Source organism: Micropterus dolomieu, linkage group LG06 (assembly GCF_021292245.1).
Source record: "Micropterus dolomieu isolate WLL.071019.BEF.003 ecotype Adirondacks linkage group LG06, ASM2129224v1, whole genome shotgun sequence".
NCBI lineage: Eukaryota > Metazoa > Chordata > Actinopteri > Centrarchiformes > Centrarchidae > Micropterus > Micropterus dolomieu.
The window spans coordinates 9832488-9850124 of NC_060155.1; the positions used below are offsets into that span (position 1 = coordinate 9832488).

At 39.7% G+C, this 17637-nt stretch overlaps 1 protein-coding gene across 3 annotated transcripts in view; it reads left to right on the forward strand.

The window, feature by feature from the left end:
- Positions 1 to 16788, forward strand: part of prkci (protein kinase C, iota) — a 40668-nt gene extending 23880 nt beyond the window's left edge. The window contains exons 1-15 of one of the 3 annotated variants that reach the window (XM_046051020.1): positions 357 to 407; positions 2103 to 2188; positions 2580 to 2717; positions 2843 to 2894; positions 4430 to 4485; positions 5409 to 5585; positions 7341 to 7438; positions 8784 to 8870; positions 9001 to 9136; positions 9286 to 9373; positions 10930 to 11055; positions 11507 to 11586; positions 11720 to 11809; positions 14704 to 14819; positions 14940 to 16788. In XM_046051020.1, the coding sequence (XP_045906976.1) occupies positions 386 to 407; positions 2103 to 2188; positions 2580 to 2717; positions 2843 to 2894; positions 4430 to 4485; positions 5409 to 5585; positions 7341 to 7438; positions 8784 to 8870; positions 9001 to 9136; positions 9286 to 9373; positions 10930 to 11055; positions 11507 to 11586; positions 11720 to 11809; positions 14704 to 14819; positions 14940 to 15027 (1440 nt within the window). In that variant the 5' untranslated portion in view covers positions 357 to 385 and the 3' untranslated portion in view covers positions 15028 to 16788. Of the gene's footprint in view, positions 1 to 356; positions 408 to 2102; positions 2189 to 2579; positions 2718 to 2842; positions 2895 to 4429; positions 4486 to 5408; positions 5586 to 7340; positions 7439 to 8783; positions 8871 to 9000; positions 9137 to 9285; positions 9374 to 10929; positions 11056 to 11506; positions 11587 to 11719; positions 11810 to 14703; positions 14820 to 14939 lie in introns of those variants that run through there. The other 2 variants (XM_046051019.1, XM_046051018.1) reach the window with 2 other exon arrangements.
- Positions 16789 to 17637: the final 849 nt, after the last annotated feature.

Below are 17637 nucleotides of genomic sequence, written 5' to 3' on the forward strand. Positions count from 1 at the left end.
TGACTCACACTGCCCCCAGTGTAGCTCGATCTGTTGGGCTCTCTCTTTCTCACACGCACACACACAAATAATCATAGTTGGCTCCTTTGAGATTGTGACTTTTTCCACTTCACTGAAGTTTTCGCACACACACGCATCATCATAAAAACAACATAAGTGACTTTCATCATGAATTGGTTCAATAAAGTATGTCTTATCGTAATTACTGGAGGCAACAGGTTTGCTACATGTAGTCTTAACTGCCGTCATGATGAGAGGAATTGAAATGTACTCAGTAGTGTAATGCCATCTCATGAATGACGTCAGACTTTAGATGAAGCAGACTTTCTAAATGTAACTTCTTTTTTGCTTCCCAGTGTTCCCATGTATACCAGAGAAACCTGGCATGCCCTGTCCGGGAGAAGACAGTGAGTTAAAGCTTTTTCCTCCTTTAGTTTTGCATAATTTGTCATTTCTTTGTCCTAAAGAAACCTATAATGAATTTACATTTTAAATGTGAGGCACAAAATGGCAATTGGTTCAGACATATTGACTCATAAGTAGGGTTGCAGCGATTACCAGATTTCACTATTAACCGAGCTTAATTACGGTTAATTAATCGTAAAGAGTGTTTTTGTTGCACAAAACGAAAACACCAGCAGTGCACCAGGTTAAAGTGTCGTGCTTATCAGAGGCTACTGCACACTGGCTTAATTCTGGCAGAGGAACCAAATTGTGAAGCTTTGTTTTCCCCAAAGAAACGGCTGAATTTGGCAGTGTGGGAGCGGGTACACAAAGTCTGATCAGGGCGTTACTGAAGATGACGGATCACCTGTTCAAAAACTTTAAAACATTACTCTTGATGGCTAGTGATGGCGCAACGGATAAGACGCATGCCTTTGGTGTGAGAGACCCAGGTTCGATCCCCCACTGTGACCCATCTACCATTGTGTCCCTGAGCAAGACACCCCTCGTTGCTCGCTTCTTTTCTGAAAGGGCCTTTATGGAAGACAGAACGTAGGCTAGTCCTCACAAGACTTTCAGTCACTGAACATTTAACGTTATGTCATTTTGTCTTCTCTTGCCTGTGCTGAGAAAATGTTGCCAGGTGTAAAACACTAACATAACATCGGGAGCTTATAGACTTTCAGGACTACAGGCTACCAATTAACTGCATTTCAGTTAACACTGCACTCAATTTCTTTCTATAATTTTCACTAAAACTTATTTGTATGGATGAGAGTTGATGACGGTAACAGAACAGTTCATTCACCTCCTCTATAACAATTTCCCCTGGAGGATAAAAGTAAATATTCCTCTTATATTAATCATACTTACATATTATAAAAATATAATTGTTAATGTAATTAAATATTAAAAATCAACTTAAGTCATTACCAGTGTTGAAATGAATGAATGCATAATAATTGTGATAATCGTGAAACCGTGATTATTTCTCTGACAGTAATCGCACCAACAAAATCTGTAATCATTGCACCCTACTCATAAGTCTCATATGGAATCAAGATTTATGAGTTTGTAAAACGATGTTCAGAAATGATTTCAAAGCATGACAAATGGAAGTTTGTGTAGAAAGAATGTGTCTAAATGATATGTGTGCTCAAATTATATCAGTGGTGAAATTGAGAAAACAGATTCAAAGCAGAAAACTGTGTGTGTACTCAAAGTTCCCACACTATATGTGACAGTGAAATATATTTGGCATTTTAAGATAATCTGCATCTGCTACACATGACTATTCTTTGTTCTTATATCTGCATTATATATCTGCAGTCGGCCGCTCTGCTCTCTTAATTATCGGCATCAGCCATTGAAAAACCCAATATAAAGTGTGATATACTGTACATATCCACAGCCTTTTTTTCCCCTGAGGACAAAAGGGAAAGGTGTGGACCTCCAAATATTTGACACTTTACAGTAAACTGACCGTAGTCTAGCCTTGTGGCAGGAAAAAGAAATCATTGCCTAATGTGCGAGAAAAATGGTAGTGCAGATGATAATTGGAGGTTTCCTTAGAGATCAAAGTAGCCTGGTGTTTTACACAAAGGCACACACACACAGGTAAAGAGCAGAATTTAGCCCTCCTCCTCGTCTTTTCACAGAATCAATATATCGGCGAGGAGCCCGGCGCTGGAGGAAGCTTTACTATGCTGGTGGTCACACCTTTCAGGCCAAGCGATTTAACAGGGTGAGACTTGAACAGTTCACCTTCACTCATGTACTTTCTTGGCTTTCAATATTTTCCCACTATATTTTTAATATTGTGTATTTCGTGTATTTTATTTTATCACAGTTGAATTCTTGTAATGGGGGAAATATCTGCTGTGTTACAAGTAAAACCTAAACACGATGTACATTTCAAAGCTTAGCTACTGTATGTGTACTTAAAGAAGAATGACACATCCCCACTGCCTGTCTTTGTATTGATTGATGAAGTGAGCTCGATGGTGGTGACACAGAACGATGGCTCTGGTAGAATTTGATTGTAGACCTTGCAGGGCTACACGTTTCAGAAGCCATCACTGCCTCTGTAGCATCTCCTGGAATATAATGTGTGTGTGTGTGTGTGTGTGTTTCAGCGAGCCCACTGTGCCATCTGTGCAGACCGTATCTGGGGTCTGGGAAGACAAGGCTACAAATGCATCAACTGCAAACTCCTGGTGCACAAGAAGTGCCATAAACTGGTCACGATGGAGTGTGGCAGACCGATGATCCATGTGAGGGCTGCGACGAGTGTCATACTCATTAGCTTGATACATTACCATCCATGACTCACACATACTTTAAGATTGTATTCTGTTTCTGTGCTCATTATACTTAACGGCCTGTGTTGTTTGCCTAGGATCCAGGGATGCCCGGCCCACCGATTCCATTAGACTCAAGTGAGCAGCCAGGTAACACGCATACACGCACACACTTTTAAAAGTGTATACAAATAATTGAAAGCTCCATCCTCACACAAAATAAAATAATGATGGTTTCGAAGCACATAACTTAAGAATAAGCACATAAGAGACAAACTCTGTTTATCAAATTATAGGCTTCTTTTAATTTATGCTTTTCTCAAACATCAGTGTGAGTTTTTACTTTTTCCACCCAGGGGGGTTCGAATCTTTTTGATTTCACACTCTCACTTTTGAATCTTGAAGACTTAAATTGACTCATTGCCTGCAGGTTATGGCCGCTATTCTTAAAAAAATAAGCTTGCTGATATTTTTCGTTTTTGTTATTGTTAACATATGCCATAAAAAGACCCAAACCAACAGTCCGTTCCCCCGTACTCTCTGACCTTCCCAGCTTGTGTGTGGCTCTAACCCCCAAGCCACTTCTGTTTGGAAGATGTAAATCTTTCAAAACAGATCACAAACACATATTTACAGGGTTTTTTAAAATGCTAAAGCAGAGGCATCCTGGCAGCCTCGTGGTTAAGACGCATACCAAATAACTGCAACGTTCCCAGTTCAATTCTAGCCGGAGACCTGTTTTCAACAAATGTTACTCAAAAAGGATTAAATTGTGTTTTTGTTGGACTGTTTCTACCTGCATATTTGGTACAAGGGTGAGTGTATACAGCAGCAGCATGAGGTTTGTGGGATGAACTCAAAATAAATCACAGTGTCCACATTCATCAAAACACAGGAACATGTCACCCTGGGCAACAGTGTGGCTCACTCATGTGTTTTTAATGGTTTTTGACAGTGATGGAGCTCTAAGACGCAGAGGAATATAAGATATTCAGGCTCTGGATGCACACTTGTTAGTGGGATCATTCAATTGTTGATTTCAGTTTTTATCATGGGATTTATTGACATTAATAGAAATATTGAATATCACCAGACAGAATAAATAAACTTAACTCATGTTGGCATTAGTATAGTAGCGGCCACCCAGACTACAAGCTGCATTTTTTGGGTTTACGTATAGCACTAGACTTAAGTCCAGTCAGGTGTTTGATAGGCTGACTGGAATGAGAGAGCTTAGGATCCTTGTTGCTATTGTTAGTGAGGCAGTTGAAACTCTTTCTACTATAGAGGCAGGCCACCTTAGAGGTTGTGGGGTGCTGTTATTGAAACACTGTGATGCAGATACATTTGTTTATTTTAGAAATGTTGAACATGATGGCTTAATTGGTCATTGCAGATGTGTTTCTTCTCTGCATTTATGTACAAAATAGTTACATAATGCTTACTCTTTAAAATATTCTTGGTTTGTGTTATTGTTAAACGAGGGTGGATACAGCAGGGTATTTTCTTTTCTAACCAAGCAGAGAGAAATGACTCCGGCACTGCAGGGCTGTGAACAAAGCGTGTGACTGTCTCTCACCTACTTTTTTCCTCCTCCATCTCTCATGTCTCCTATTTTTTTTCCCCCTCTCCTGCCTCCCCCTCTCCTTCTGTCTGTCTGTCACTTTCTCCTCTCTCTCTCTCAGGCCCTCAGAATAAAGACTCCAGAGAAAGCTTGCCTTACGATGGAGAAGAGAAAGAGGTGAGAGAACGCCCTTGATGTGTGACTCATAGTCTGTCAATCTGTCATGTTATCAAGATGTGTGTATATGTATATTTAGAGAGAGAAGGCAGCACTGTTTGTGCGAGAAAGATCACCTGTAATTGAAAGCAGGGTTTTGTCTGCTTATTTTGCCATCGTGTACATTTGGGTGATCCTTCTTCCACCTGTGCTGTGCATGTGTGATATAGAGAGCATGCAGACGTAGGCACCCTTGCAGCACTGTGGGTATTGATTTCCTTTGTTCGAGCTAATAAAGTAACCTTTTATCACAGCTCTTAACACCAGAGGCTGATTAATGGCCAGTCTGGGGTTGGAGGGAGGTTGTTGGACAGAGCAGGAGACTTAAAGATGGAATGGATCGAGTTGGACACAGATAGACGGCGATAAAAGAGGGCAAGCCAAATGATCTTATCTTCGGTTCCATGTCTGACTCTGGTGGATGGGGGTCGTCACGTGAAGGGAGGTTAGATGGATAGGTAGTGGAAACGGTTCACTTCAGAACAGATTACAGAAGAGAAGAGAGAGAAAAATAGGAAGGCGAGGAAATGATGATGGTGGTTTACTGAGAAGTAGGACTAATAAAGCGAGCTGTTAATCTAATGGAGGCAGCATGATGGTATTTAATACAGACAAGAAAGTCATTACTAAGATTTACTGTGCTGGTTTAAATGTCATTTACAAATCACCCGGAGGAAATGACCCTTTAGCACAAACCAAATCGCCACCTCCATCAATAGTTCATTGAATATCTCGAGAAAGGTTGACCGACTGAAATGTATCATGACAAATTGTGGTGGAGTTGACTTTATGTTTATCCACATGATGTTGTTTACTGTTTAGATGATGGTCTCTCATGGTTGTCCTCTCGCTCCCCCCCCCCCCCCCCCCCCCCCCCCCCCCAGGCGCGGAGCAGTAGAGACACGGGGAAATCGCCTTCCAGTCTGGGCTTGGCTGACTTCGATCTGCTGAGGGTGATCGGCAGAGGCAGCTATGCCAAGGTGCTGTTGGTGCAGCTGAAGAAGACTGAGCGCATCTACGCCATGAAAGTGGTGAAGAAGGAGCTTGTCAATGATGATGAGGTAAACAACGATGATGTATGACATACCATCAAAGTCCAAATGTTTGAATTATGAATCCAATCATAGCCTTTGATTGAACTCGGCTGTGGCTCTAGAGGTAGAGCGGGTCGTCCCCTAATCATAAAGTTGGGGGTGTGATCCCTGGCTCCTCCATCGGTGTGTGAATGTTTGTTCCATTCTGATGAGTTGCTGGGACCCACTGCATGACAGCCACTGCCATCAGTGTATGAATGTGTGTGAATGTGACATATTATCAAGTGCTTTGAGTGGTCAGAAGACTAGAAAGGCACACAAAAGTACAATCATTTGGTTCATATTTACTGAATGATAAAGTGGAGTTGTTGGTTTTACTTCTGCACAGCGCTCCAGTGAAAAGCAAATGCAGCAGAAAGAAAAATGAGTCAGGACAGGATTAATGAATTATGCACAGCAGTGACAAAATGCGTTGAAAGACTTAACCCCAATAAAAACAGCAGATATTTGTAAGGCCTTAATAATTTTGCTTTTGTTTTCATTACGTGTTATATGGTACGTGGTCTTTTTGTCAAAGTTTGTCCCTATTTTTTGTTTAAAGATAATTTGATGGCTTAAACATGAGACAATAAAAAAAAATAAGAGTAAAAGCCCTTTGTTATCAAACCCCATGCCTAGTTATAATGTATTTACCCCATAAAAAGAAGCAATTTCTTTTACCATTTACTAGGAGTGTGACGAGATCTCAGAGTGAAAAATGCCCATCGCAGTTTCCCGAAATGTTCCCATGTGTATTCAAGTGTCGTGTTTTGTCCAATGAATCCAAAGATATTGAATCTACAATGATGATAACCGGTATGAAAGAGAACAGCAGCAAATCCTCGCAGTGGAGAGGCTGGAACCGGAGAGTTGATTGGTATTTTTTCTTTAAAAACAAGTTGAACTATTAATCAAATTTCAAAATATTTGATAATATTGATCAACTTATCAATTCATTGTCTGATCACTTCAGCTATAGACGTTTTGTGTAATCGCACTTATTTATTGATAGTGAAACAAGTGACTTAGTTTAGTTAGACCGCAATCTTTTGAGAGGTTTATATCTACTTAAAAAGGAAAAATGTACCATATCTGAAAGGCGAAACTGTCCCTTTAAGTCTGTATGGAGTGACAATAACACCTCCATCTATTGAGATGTGGCAGCTAGTTAATAGTGAAGTCATCAGTCTTCTGCCACTGCCATCAGTAATTAATACAATTAGCTCAATCAATGTGAGGTGTTATTTAATAGCACGGTGAACATTTGTCTGAAACACTTTGTGTTAAGTTGACAGGCCTATTTCAAAGCCATCGGTCTTTCTAAGAAGGTGTAGATAAACCATCATGTCATCAAAAATTGATCCCGACGTACACATGTAGCAGCACGGCCAGAGGCACCAGGAGTAGTTAGCCTTGATTAGACGCACTTAGCGTGATTGACAAATTGACAAGTGCCTTTAGATCAATGGTGAAGTGTTCTGCTGTCCCTGCCCTGTCAGCGTGAGCGGCTTCCGTGTCCAGACATATTATCATCCTGCCATCGATAGAGACCTGTTTCTACTGGCTCAGCCCTTTTCTGCTGCTGCTGCTGCCCACCGTTCACATGAGCGAGCCGTTATCTGTAAAGGATGGTCGATCAAGCACTGTGCTTATTCAGCTTTTCTAAGTTCAAGGGTACCATGTCCGAATGCTCTCTTGATTTACATTTGAGGCATGTTTTTTGTTTGTGTGTTTGTCTTCCAGGACATCGATTGGGTCCAAACAGAAAAGCACGTTTTTGAGCAGGCCTCCAATCATCCCTTCCTGGTTGGCCTCCACTCCTGTTTTCAGACAGAAAGCAGGTGAGAACATACCTCCTCTACGAGTCACACGGTTTCTTCAAAAAGTTATTAGTTAAAAAATAATCAGATTTTTATGGTTTGAAAATGTATTACAATGTCATTTTAAGAGTGTGTATGTGATCGTAGGAAGATCCCCATCATGATTAAAGCCCCTGAAGAACTTGGTTTAGAAATATAAAATTTCCATTAGGGATGCACCGAATGTTCGGCCGCCGAAATTAATCGGCCACATAAAAGATGTAAAAATCCCCGTTTGCAGACGACGTTCTGCTGAATTGTTTCCTAGCACATCTACTCCATCTGTGGCTAACTTCTTAGAAAAGGCTACACGGTCTGACCCGCTTTGAGTGTTTCTGTCACTTGTTTCTGAGAAAACAATTAAGCTAGCCGCAACTACATTTGGAGTCCTACCTGAAGAGAGGCTATGAAGTCTTCATGTTACGTGATACGAAAACATTATTTTTCAAATTGGGTGGGACTTCATGAATTTAGTGCGAGGATACACGTGACAACCTCAACCTTCAATATACAGGATGGAAATAACATAACATATTACATGTGTACATTAAAAGGAAATGGACACATGTAATTTACTTTCCCGGACCCTCTCAGGCCTCGGACCCACCACCATAGTCTTTCCAAATCCTGTGGGAAACACTGAGTAAAAGGCAATTTTATGCAATGGTAATAATCTTTATCCAAAAATGTGAATGTACTTTTTCGGTGTTGGGTATTCTGCAAATTTTTTCATTATATTCAATTTCGGCTGCGGCCAAGAATTTTCATTTTGGTGCATCCCTAATATCCATGACTAAATAACAACCAAAGTTAAGAGAAAACGTACATACATAATTATTATTTATTACAAGTTTAACATTGAACAGATTTGATTGACATTGGACTGGAAATATAAGCAAACAACACCGTGACTGTTATTATGTTTTAATTCAAAATCCTAGGAAGGAAGAACCAAACTGTAGTTAAAGAAAATTAGATATTCTTCTAAGGCCTCTCTAAAGATCTTTTTACACATTTTGGAAACTCCTCCCAGATTACGTAAAATTCTTGACACTTCTCCCTGATGCTAATGGCTGATCATTCCCTCCCCCTTTCCCGGCCGATATATAATCATAATAATCATAATAATCATAAATAATAAAATAAATCTCATGTGAAATAACCAAATCTGTTCTAGAGGAGGAGAGGAGTGTGTGTTCATTACTAATCATAAAAAGCTAATTGACAAAATATGTGTTCAGGTCCTTTAAAGGAAGACATATTAAATGATGTATTCAAGTTAAGAAATAAACTTTTAACTTTCTAAAACATTTGCCTCGTTTTACAGACTGTTCTTTGTTATTGAATATGTGAACGGTGGCGATCTCATGTTCCACATGCAGAGACAAAGGAAACTCCCAGAAGAACATGCCAGGTAGAGTCGAGCTCTCTGTCGCACCTTTTTGCTCCTGTCTCGTTAAAAGGAATAAGATCTATGTAATTCAGTGTTTTTTTTGTAAGCACATGTGATTGTGAATACGCCTGACTTGTTCTCTCTTTTTCAGATTCTACTCAGCGGAGATCAGCCTGGCGCTCAACTACCTCCACGAGCGGGGAATCATCTACAGAGATCTGAAACTGGACAACGTGCTGCTGGACTCTGAGGGACACATCAAACTTACAGACTACGGCATGTGCAAGGTGTGGTTTTCAGGTTTGCTGTGTGTGACAGATTTAGGCTCTCATGATACCACAATGCCCCTTGGATAAGAGCACTTGCAAAGTTGCACCACTGTTGATTTACAGCCCTCTGAGATGATCTCATGACTGATCTTTTTTTGTTTTTGCAGGAGGGCTTGAGACCAGGCGATACAACGAGCACTTTCTGTGGTACCCCCAATTACATCGCCCCTGAAATACTCAGAGGAGAGGATTATGGTGAGAATTACAGAATACAAGCCCTTAAAAGAAATGCTATCCTTTTTGTTGGAATGATACAGTATATGAGGCGTTATGCAGTCTGTGATGCTGTATGATTATTAATGCTACAATAGTGCATCTTTTGAAATTAAAAGATACTACAATAGGAAAATTTGAAAATAAGTAAAGCTAATAATGAGCAATCAAAAATACAAAAACTGTATTTGAAAAAGAAACAAAAGAATCATAGAAGCAATTGTGACATTGTAGTGGTTGATGATGACTAACCTACATGAATCAAAGTTTGTCAAATCAAAAGAATCAAAAGTCCATTACAGTCATTAAGATCAAAGTTTGAGTGTAGTCAAGTGAAACACCAGTTTCTACATTGTAACTGAGTGGTGTATGTGACATTATTTATAAACACACTAATAGAAAAATAGAAAAAGATCTCCCTGGTAACCAAAAGCAGTATCATAGCATTAAGTTCTGCTGTTAAAGGATCATTCCAGTGTTTTTCCACAGTAAAACAAGTGTTTTCCTTTGAGGACATTTTGACATGTCACAGTAGGTAAAGCACAGATGTGAATAATAAAAATTAATGGTGGTTTAATTCCATTTAGCTTTTCCTGGTATTGTGCGTGCTGGCTCACTGTCAACATCTTACTGGGACGCTTGATTAGAACAAAGCCATCCTTAATGTTATTGGTAACAGCTGTGCTTTTCCTGCAATGACGAGTCAAAATGTCTGCTGTGGAAAAAGGTTCAGGCTGAACAGTGAATTGTTCCAGCATCAATCACTTTATATGCATGTATAAGATTCCTGTTGGACCCACTACAGGACAATCTGTTTTACTGCTTAATAGAAAATGGAAATATGGAAGATAAACAGTTTAGGTTATCTGATAACACAATAAATAACATAAATCACATAAATAACACAATTAAATAACACATGTGCTATTGGTTTTGCGTGTGTCCTGCCCTCACAGCTAGTGACCAATTAGAATGACTTTGAGACTGCTTTATTTAGTGTACAACAACAAATTAAAAGTTAACAAGCCTCTTATAAGGGATTTTGGCCTTTTTCTGTAAAAGATTGGGAAAATGAAAGAACCCTTGAAATGTTCAACCTTAAACATTTTATCTCTCCTCACTGTTTCTTTTACATTTCATGCATTGTGATGCTCCTCTCATTTTTAGGTTTTAGGTTGTGAACATTTGGCTTTCCACTAAAATGTGGAGTGTTTCTGTTTCTCTGCTGACCAGAGGTCATTAGACAAGTTTTAGTTATTTTTTCCTTAAGTTACTTGCAATTGTTGAACTGGTATGATGCTTTCACAGTGGAAGTGGTCGCTATAATAACCTTAAATTACTGGCATGTGTTGTACAATTGTAAGCAGTAATTTGAAGTTTATGCATTAATGAGAATTGTACACAGGTACTTGTATACCTTTTGGTTGCTCTGCCAATGAGCTGCATTTCTTTTTGGGTTATTTTAAAATATATCTCCTCTGTCCATGTTGCCTTCATGTCAGAAATATGATTTGTCACATACAATTTACAATCGTCAGGGTTCAGTGTGGATTGGTGGGCGCTGGGTGTGCTGATGTTTGAAATGATGGCGGGCCGGTCGCCCTTTGACATCGTCGGGAGCTCTGACAACCCAGACCAGAACACTGAAGACTACCTCTTCCAAGGTTACACACACACACACACACACACACACACACACACACACTCTGAAGGTTTATAACCGAAGGAGGAAAAACAGCACAGTGGAAGCATGTAACACCTTTGTATTGACACCTTTCTAATGGCCCCTTCTCCCAGTACCAGGCACATGCCATCTGTTACAGGGAAATGTGTGAATGCAAGTGTGTCGTGTAAATACGGTCAAAATGTGTCAGGGTTTTCTTAGAGCTGCCAGGAAAGTGTAGGACAGATGGGATTTAAAATGTCACCAATTGACAGACAAAGTCATATTTCAAGACACTTTTAAAGCTGCTGACACGTCATTGAAAGGCTGCTGTATGTATGTTCAACACGAGAATACCCGACAGGATAGAAGTGATAACTGCAGGAGTGTCTGTGAATTCCCTTATCATTTTAGACTCATACCCTTTCACCTTTTCCTCTCACCTCCTGCAGTTATATTGGAAAAACAGATCAGAATCCCCCGCTCGTTGTCAGTCAAAGCCGCCAGCGTCCTCAAGGGGTTCCTCAACAAGGTAAGGAGGAGTCAGACAGGCCTGGATCAGCCTTAAACGGTGTTGGCTCGTGCCGGCCCCTGAGAATGACATCTCTCACCTTTCTCGCAAATTCTCTCCTTTCTCCTACTGTCTCTCACCCTCCCTCCCACAGGATGCCAAGGAGCGTCTAGGCTGCCACCCTCAGACGGGCTTTGCAGACATCATGGGCCATCCATTCTTCCGAAATGTCGACTGGGACCATGTGAGTTTATTCACTTCCTGTTTCTGTGTCTCTCCCTCGCTCTTCTACTTTTCATGCCTCGTTCATCGCCTTAATTGCAATTTTCATCATCATCTCAAATGAAAGAAATCAGTTCATGCCGGTTTCCAAATAGGTCAGCATCAATCTGTATATTGATCCTGCAGAGAAGGAAAAACAGAAAGCTGCTACTAGACAGCAGAAGGTCACATCTAAATGATTTGGGGTCACATTCTCTCTCCTGCCGTTCGGGCGTAGAAGCTCTGCCAAAGCTGAGGTTCCTTCCTTGTGGGAATCAGACAGACGAGCAGTTAGAAGACCTGGACAGACCAAGATGGAAAAGAAATGAGTAGAAATGTTGAAATATGGATGTGCATTTCATTTTCATTTGTCTCAGCCATTTAAGCCATCAGTTTGACTTATTTTTGATTTGTTAATGGCTTCCTAATGACAATGAATATCATAAGGAAGCCGTTAAAAAGTCAAATTTCAGCTTAATTCATTGGCTTCCTCATGAAATACTGAACTACACTAAGCTTCAGTTAAATTCCAGTTATTTCAGTGATTAATATTGGATACGTTTGAGTAATTTCTTGCCTTTAGCTGTGAAAGGTGTTTTTGTTGATCTGTAATCCATTTAGAGTGTTTATACTTTAAGACTGAGTGTGGTCATGAATGTGAAGGCTGCTGTTGAAAATGAACAGGGGCTTGTATATACAGCAGTTAGTCTGCACCAATTGGTTCAAGGTAGATGAGGCTGAATTGACAATATTAAAAGGAAAGTTTGGGTATTTTGAAGTGTGGTTGTATGAGGGAGTCGGTGTATTACAGTGCTCCCCCTGTTTGGAGAAGCAGACAGGGTTCCCAGCAGGAAAGCAGAGCAATGCACTGCTGTAAATGGGGGCAGCAGAAAAACTTATTTAGCTACATAAAGAGTCTCACCTAAAAAAGAAATCTATCAGTTACAAGCTATCAAGTACACGCTATATTAAGAATATTTCCACCGCTTTGCCTCACTGTCAGAAGGGCCTTTTTTTGGTACTAACCGTAGAACTCGCACATTCCTATACAGAAGTCCCGCTGCGTTTGGGTTTGGGTCAGAAAGATCGAACTGAAATCAAACTTGACGTTTCTAAAGTTTTATCTGTCTATCCCTTTAAGCATCGCAGAACATTTATGGGAAGCCCACTGATAGTTAAACAAGGACTATAAATACTCGGTTTCAGCGATGAGTTAAGTTGTAATTTAATAGTGAATGACATTCTGGTTTAATAACGACTACAGCTGTAAAATGAAACTAATGTCGTATAGTTTTTCACAGTAGCTGTGGTGTGCTTCGACACATTCAGAGCCTGATGTAGACATAATTTTATGTGTAGGGTTGCAACAAACAATTATTTTGTTTATTGATTATTCTGTTGATTATTTTTTCAAGTGTAAGTTGCCAGAGTTAAGGTAATGTCCAAAACACAAAAATAGTCAATTTACAGTTATATAAAACACAGAAAAGCAAGAAAACCCACACATTTGAGAAGCTGGAACCAGCAAATGTTTGACATTTGTGCTTGAAAAATAACAACAATGAATCCCTTTATCAAAATAGTTTGCCATTCGTTGTTTGTTGCTTGACTAATCGATTAATTGACAAATTGTTTCAACCTGAATTTTATCTACATAAAATGTAATTTACCCAAGGAAAGGCTGAAAATATTTTACCAAAACTGCTAAAAATGTCAAATTCCATTTCATGTCTGGCTCAACACCAACACCAGATACATTTAATGCATTGCATATTGCTCTGATTAGCTTTAACGTTTTTCTTACTGACGTGGGATTTTTTAGGAGTTAGAAGAGTGTTTGCAGGGGTTAACATTTTGATACTAATTTATAAACATGAATTTTATAGTATAATAAAGAGAAGTGTGTTTAAAAAAAAAAAAAAAAAAAGTGTACCTGTGAAAGTCTGCACACGTGTAAATGAACAGGCACGTTTAATCTCCTCGGAGGGACAGACAGACAGAAGGACAGACATGCATGCACTGCTGGATGACGTGACAGACAGACAGGGCCATGACCTCTCTTTCCCTGTTTGGTCTGGAGAAGGGACCCAACAGTCGGTCAGAGTGTCTGAAGGGATCAGCTTACACGCCCCCCCCCCCCTCCGTGAACACGTGCACACACTTATCTGAAAAGTTTGCTGCAATGCACCGCTTGGCCTGCAGGGGGAGTAGTTGTTGGCTTGCAGATAGAGAAACAAATGAGAGCCAGACTACACTGTGATAAATGTAATCAGAGGCACTGAGTAGAAGAACAAGTGCGTCATAGGTTTTAGTCACTGTTTTAAATGGGTCAAGCTTTTTTTATTTTTGAAGGAGGTGCTGCTGGTCACTCAGCTGTAGTATTTATTTATGGAAACAGGCCAGGAATCTATGGTGGGATGGACAAAGAAAGATTTTACCATCTTTATGCTCGTGTCCAGTGCTTTTAACAAAAAAGACAGGCACAGCTTTCAGGCCAGATTACAGTTTGTATATCTCTCAAGTACTGCAACTACTCCCGTTATTGATTCATCTGCCAATTATTTTCTCAATTAATCCATTTATCATCTAGAAATTGTCCAAAAAAAGGGTGAGGGTGATGTGCAGTTTCCCAAGACCCACAGTGATTGCTTGTTTTTTCACATTTTTGCTTTAAAAAATGAATGAAATGATGAATAATTTTTTTTTAATTCTTGCAGATTAATTGTCTTATTGTAGACTGAGCAATTATTCGAATACTCATTGCAGGTCAATATTAGTCTTAAGTTTAAATACTCAGACAGTGCTCACGTATTTTTAATTTCCATAAAGACGTAAAGGCAGTTGTTTCCCCACCTGATTCCTGTTCTGTTATTTCAGCTGGAGCAGAAGCAGGTGGTCCCTCCTTTCAAACCCAACATCTCAGGGGAGTTCGGACTGGACAACTTTGACGCCCAGTTCACCAACGAGCCCATCCAGCTCACGCCTGATGATGAGTGAGTCCCTATTTTATCTGTCTTTTTCATCTTTATGATAATTAATATAACATATACTTTTCTAATAAATTGGTGCCACTTAATAATAATAATAAAACCTTTTCTTTTTGTTCATTGTAGTGATGTGGTCAAGAAGATCGACCAGTCTGAGTTTGAAGGGTTTGAGTACATCAACCCACTCCTGATGTCGGCGGAGGAGTGTGTGTGAGGGACACGACGTCTGTGCTCACACACCACCCACACACACACACACACACACTCATGCACGCGTTATGTGGCGTGTCAGTGTCTTCAGGCTGCATGGTTACGAGACAACCTGACGACATCAACCTTCTGTTCGAGGGCCGCACATGCACAGTAGAACGCTTATTTGCCAAAACCAGTCTCACACTCAGCCATTTATAACCACTTGCCCTTAAGCCTACCTTCTTTCTTAATTATTTTTATATCATGTAAATCTGCACTGATATCAGTTTTCTCATCGGGGCCTCTTTATCGGTAGCCAGCGAGGCTACAAAGTTCTTCCAAGGTTGCTGTATACAGGGGTCGGCAGGGGGGTCACGGCCCCTGACAGATGAACCGAACATCCTCTCCTTCCAGCTGGTGGGTTGTTTTTAATGCGTATATATATATATATATATATATGAATCTACTGTTGAGGATACATGTTAGACAAGGCCTTTTTAGCTTAAAGCCACAGTCGGACATTAACTGACAACTTAATCATTATAAAAAGTCATTTTGAATTTGGCTTTGTGGAAACACCCCTTCTGTAGAGGAGAACGAGAATCATAACACTAGCCTTTTAAAGAAAAGATTAAAAAAAAGAAAAAAATCTATATACTTTTCTCACTTTTTAATTTAACATGTCAGTCATTATATATGTTGTTCTGAGTGATAAATGTCCTGCCTGAATAACAGAACCAAAAAAGGGTTCAGGCTTTGTGGCTTAGATAAATACACAACATCTGGAAAACACAAGGTGTCTGCTTCAAGTAGTTTCTCCCAGACGAAGGAACGTACACAGTCGCATCCAACCAACACTAATAATGAGTTAAAACTCTCAAACTGTGAATGAAAGAGCTTGCTATGCAGGGAAATGGGCTGGAAGAGGAGCACATAATACCTGAATGCTGGAGCACAGATGAACGTTTTGCTGTGCAGACCATGAAATATACATTCACACAGGACCAAAACAAATGTCTTTCTGAAATGTCTTGCTGGTACGTATTAGAAGGTACAGGATACATAAGGAAGATGCGCTGTCCTAAGTCATAGAATTTATATATTCAGAATTTTTTTTGCTTATTTTTAATACTACGCCTTTCTGAAACATATGGTCTGTTATCTTTTTTGTTGTTTTTTGTACTTTCTCCATTCCATGTATGTCTTTCGTTATAAATCAAAACTAAGTAATTGTTGAAAGGAGAGCTTGGTTAGAAGTCCAAAGCTGTGACGCAGTGCAGTTTTAAAATGTGGCTTTAAAACTGTAAACTCTGCCGTGCTCCATTTTTACCATGTCGATATCACAGGTCATTTTCTGAATTAGGTATTTTGTAAAGGTGCTTTAAAGCATATGAAAGCTCTGGAGAGCCGCTCTCTTCCCCCTGACTGTAACGACACTAAGTGATGGTGCATGAACCTCCAGATTCTTGTCCAATTAAAGCTTCTCTCTACTTGGAAAATGTTTTGGGCTCACGAAGTGCCCGGAGGAACACATTCATCTGTTACACACGTTACTTTTTGCTTTATTGTTACTTTTTTGTGAATCAGATTTTATTTTGAATTTTTTTTATCACTACATCAATTCCAAAATGTTACTGGGTAAACCCAATGGAAACACTATTTGTTGTACTTGTGCTTTGGGGGTGTTTACCACCCAGAGGTCTCTGCTGACATTTATTATTAGTGTGCAAAGAAAAAACACAGATGGTAAAATAAACCTTTTATTTCTCTCCTTGTGGTAATATGTGCGTGTGTCAGTGTGAGTCTGTCATTCATATAAAGCAACCCTCCCATTTTTCACACGTCACTTTACTCATGAGGAGAATATTAGACAGAAAACCTGCGGTATTAATGTGGGGAAAGATCTGATGTAAGGTGCTATTCAGTTGCATTATGGGAAATGTAGGATCCAGTGTTTTTGGAGCTTGACCCATATTAGCAACTAACAGAAGATAGCGGAGTTCCTGCTGCTCCAATTTGGACCCTATTTTAATCTGTGTCTCGTTAGTGCTACAACATTATAACATGAAGTGCTAAAGTGCTAGAGTGCCTGTTTAAATAAAAAAAAGGGTTTTCATATCCTGCAGGTGTAGAATTTACTCACGTTACATATATTCAGTTTCTGATTTTCCTCTCAATATAAAGAACAAATACTTTTTATAGTGAGTAAATGGTTATTTTCCATTGATTGTAGGCAGACACTGAGAACGAAAACTGTTTTTGGAAAGTACATGAAGGAAATCAAACCTGATACCTTTGAATGGAAACTTCCTGGTAGAGCTCCTGTTTAGTGATTTCCTGTTTGCCAAAGAAAGGGGTGCTATGTTTTGTCATGTTAATTTATGTATTAAAAATCTCATCTTTCTAAGTGTTCTAACAAAACAACAAAACCTTGCAATGTGCGGTGACACTAGTGAACTGGGAACAATGGAGTTGCTTTACAGACTCATTCAGAGTCTCATTAAAAAAGTCTGAGCGTCTACAGCCATGCTAGCAGCTCTGAAGACGTACAGCGGTCTATTGAGCTAGAGCTAATGGTAGCATGCTGACAGTGCTAACTTGCTAATGTTAAGCAGGTAATTTTCAGTGAGAA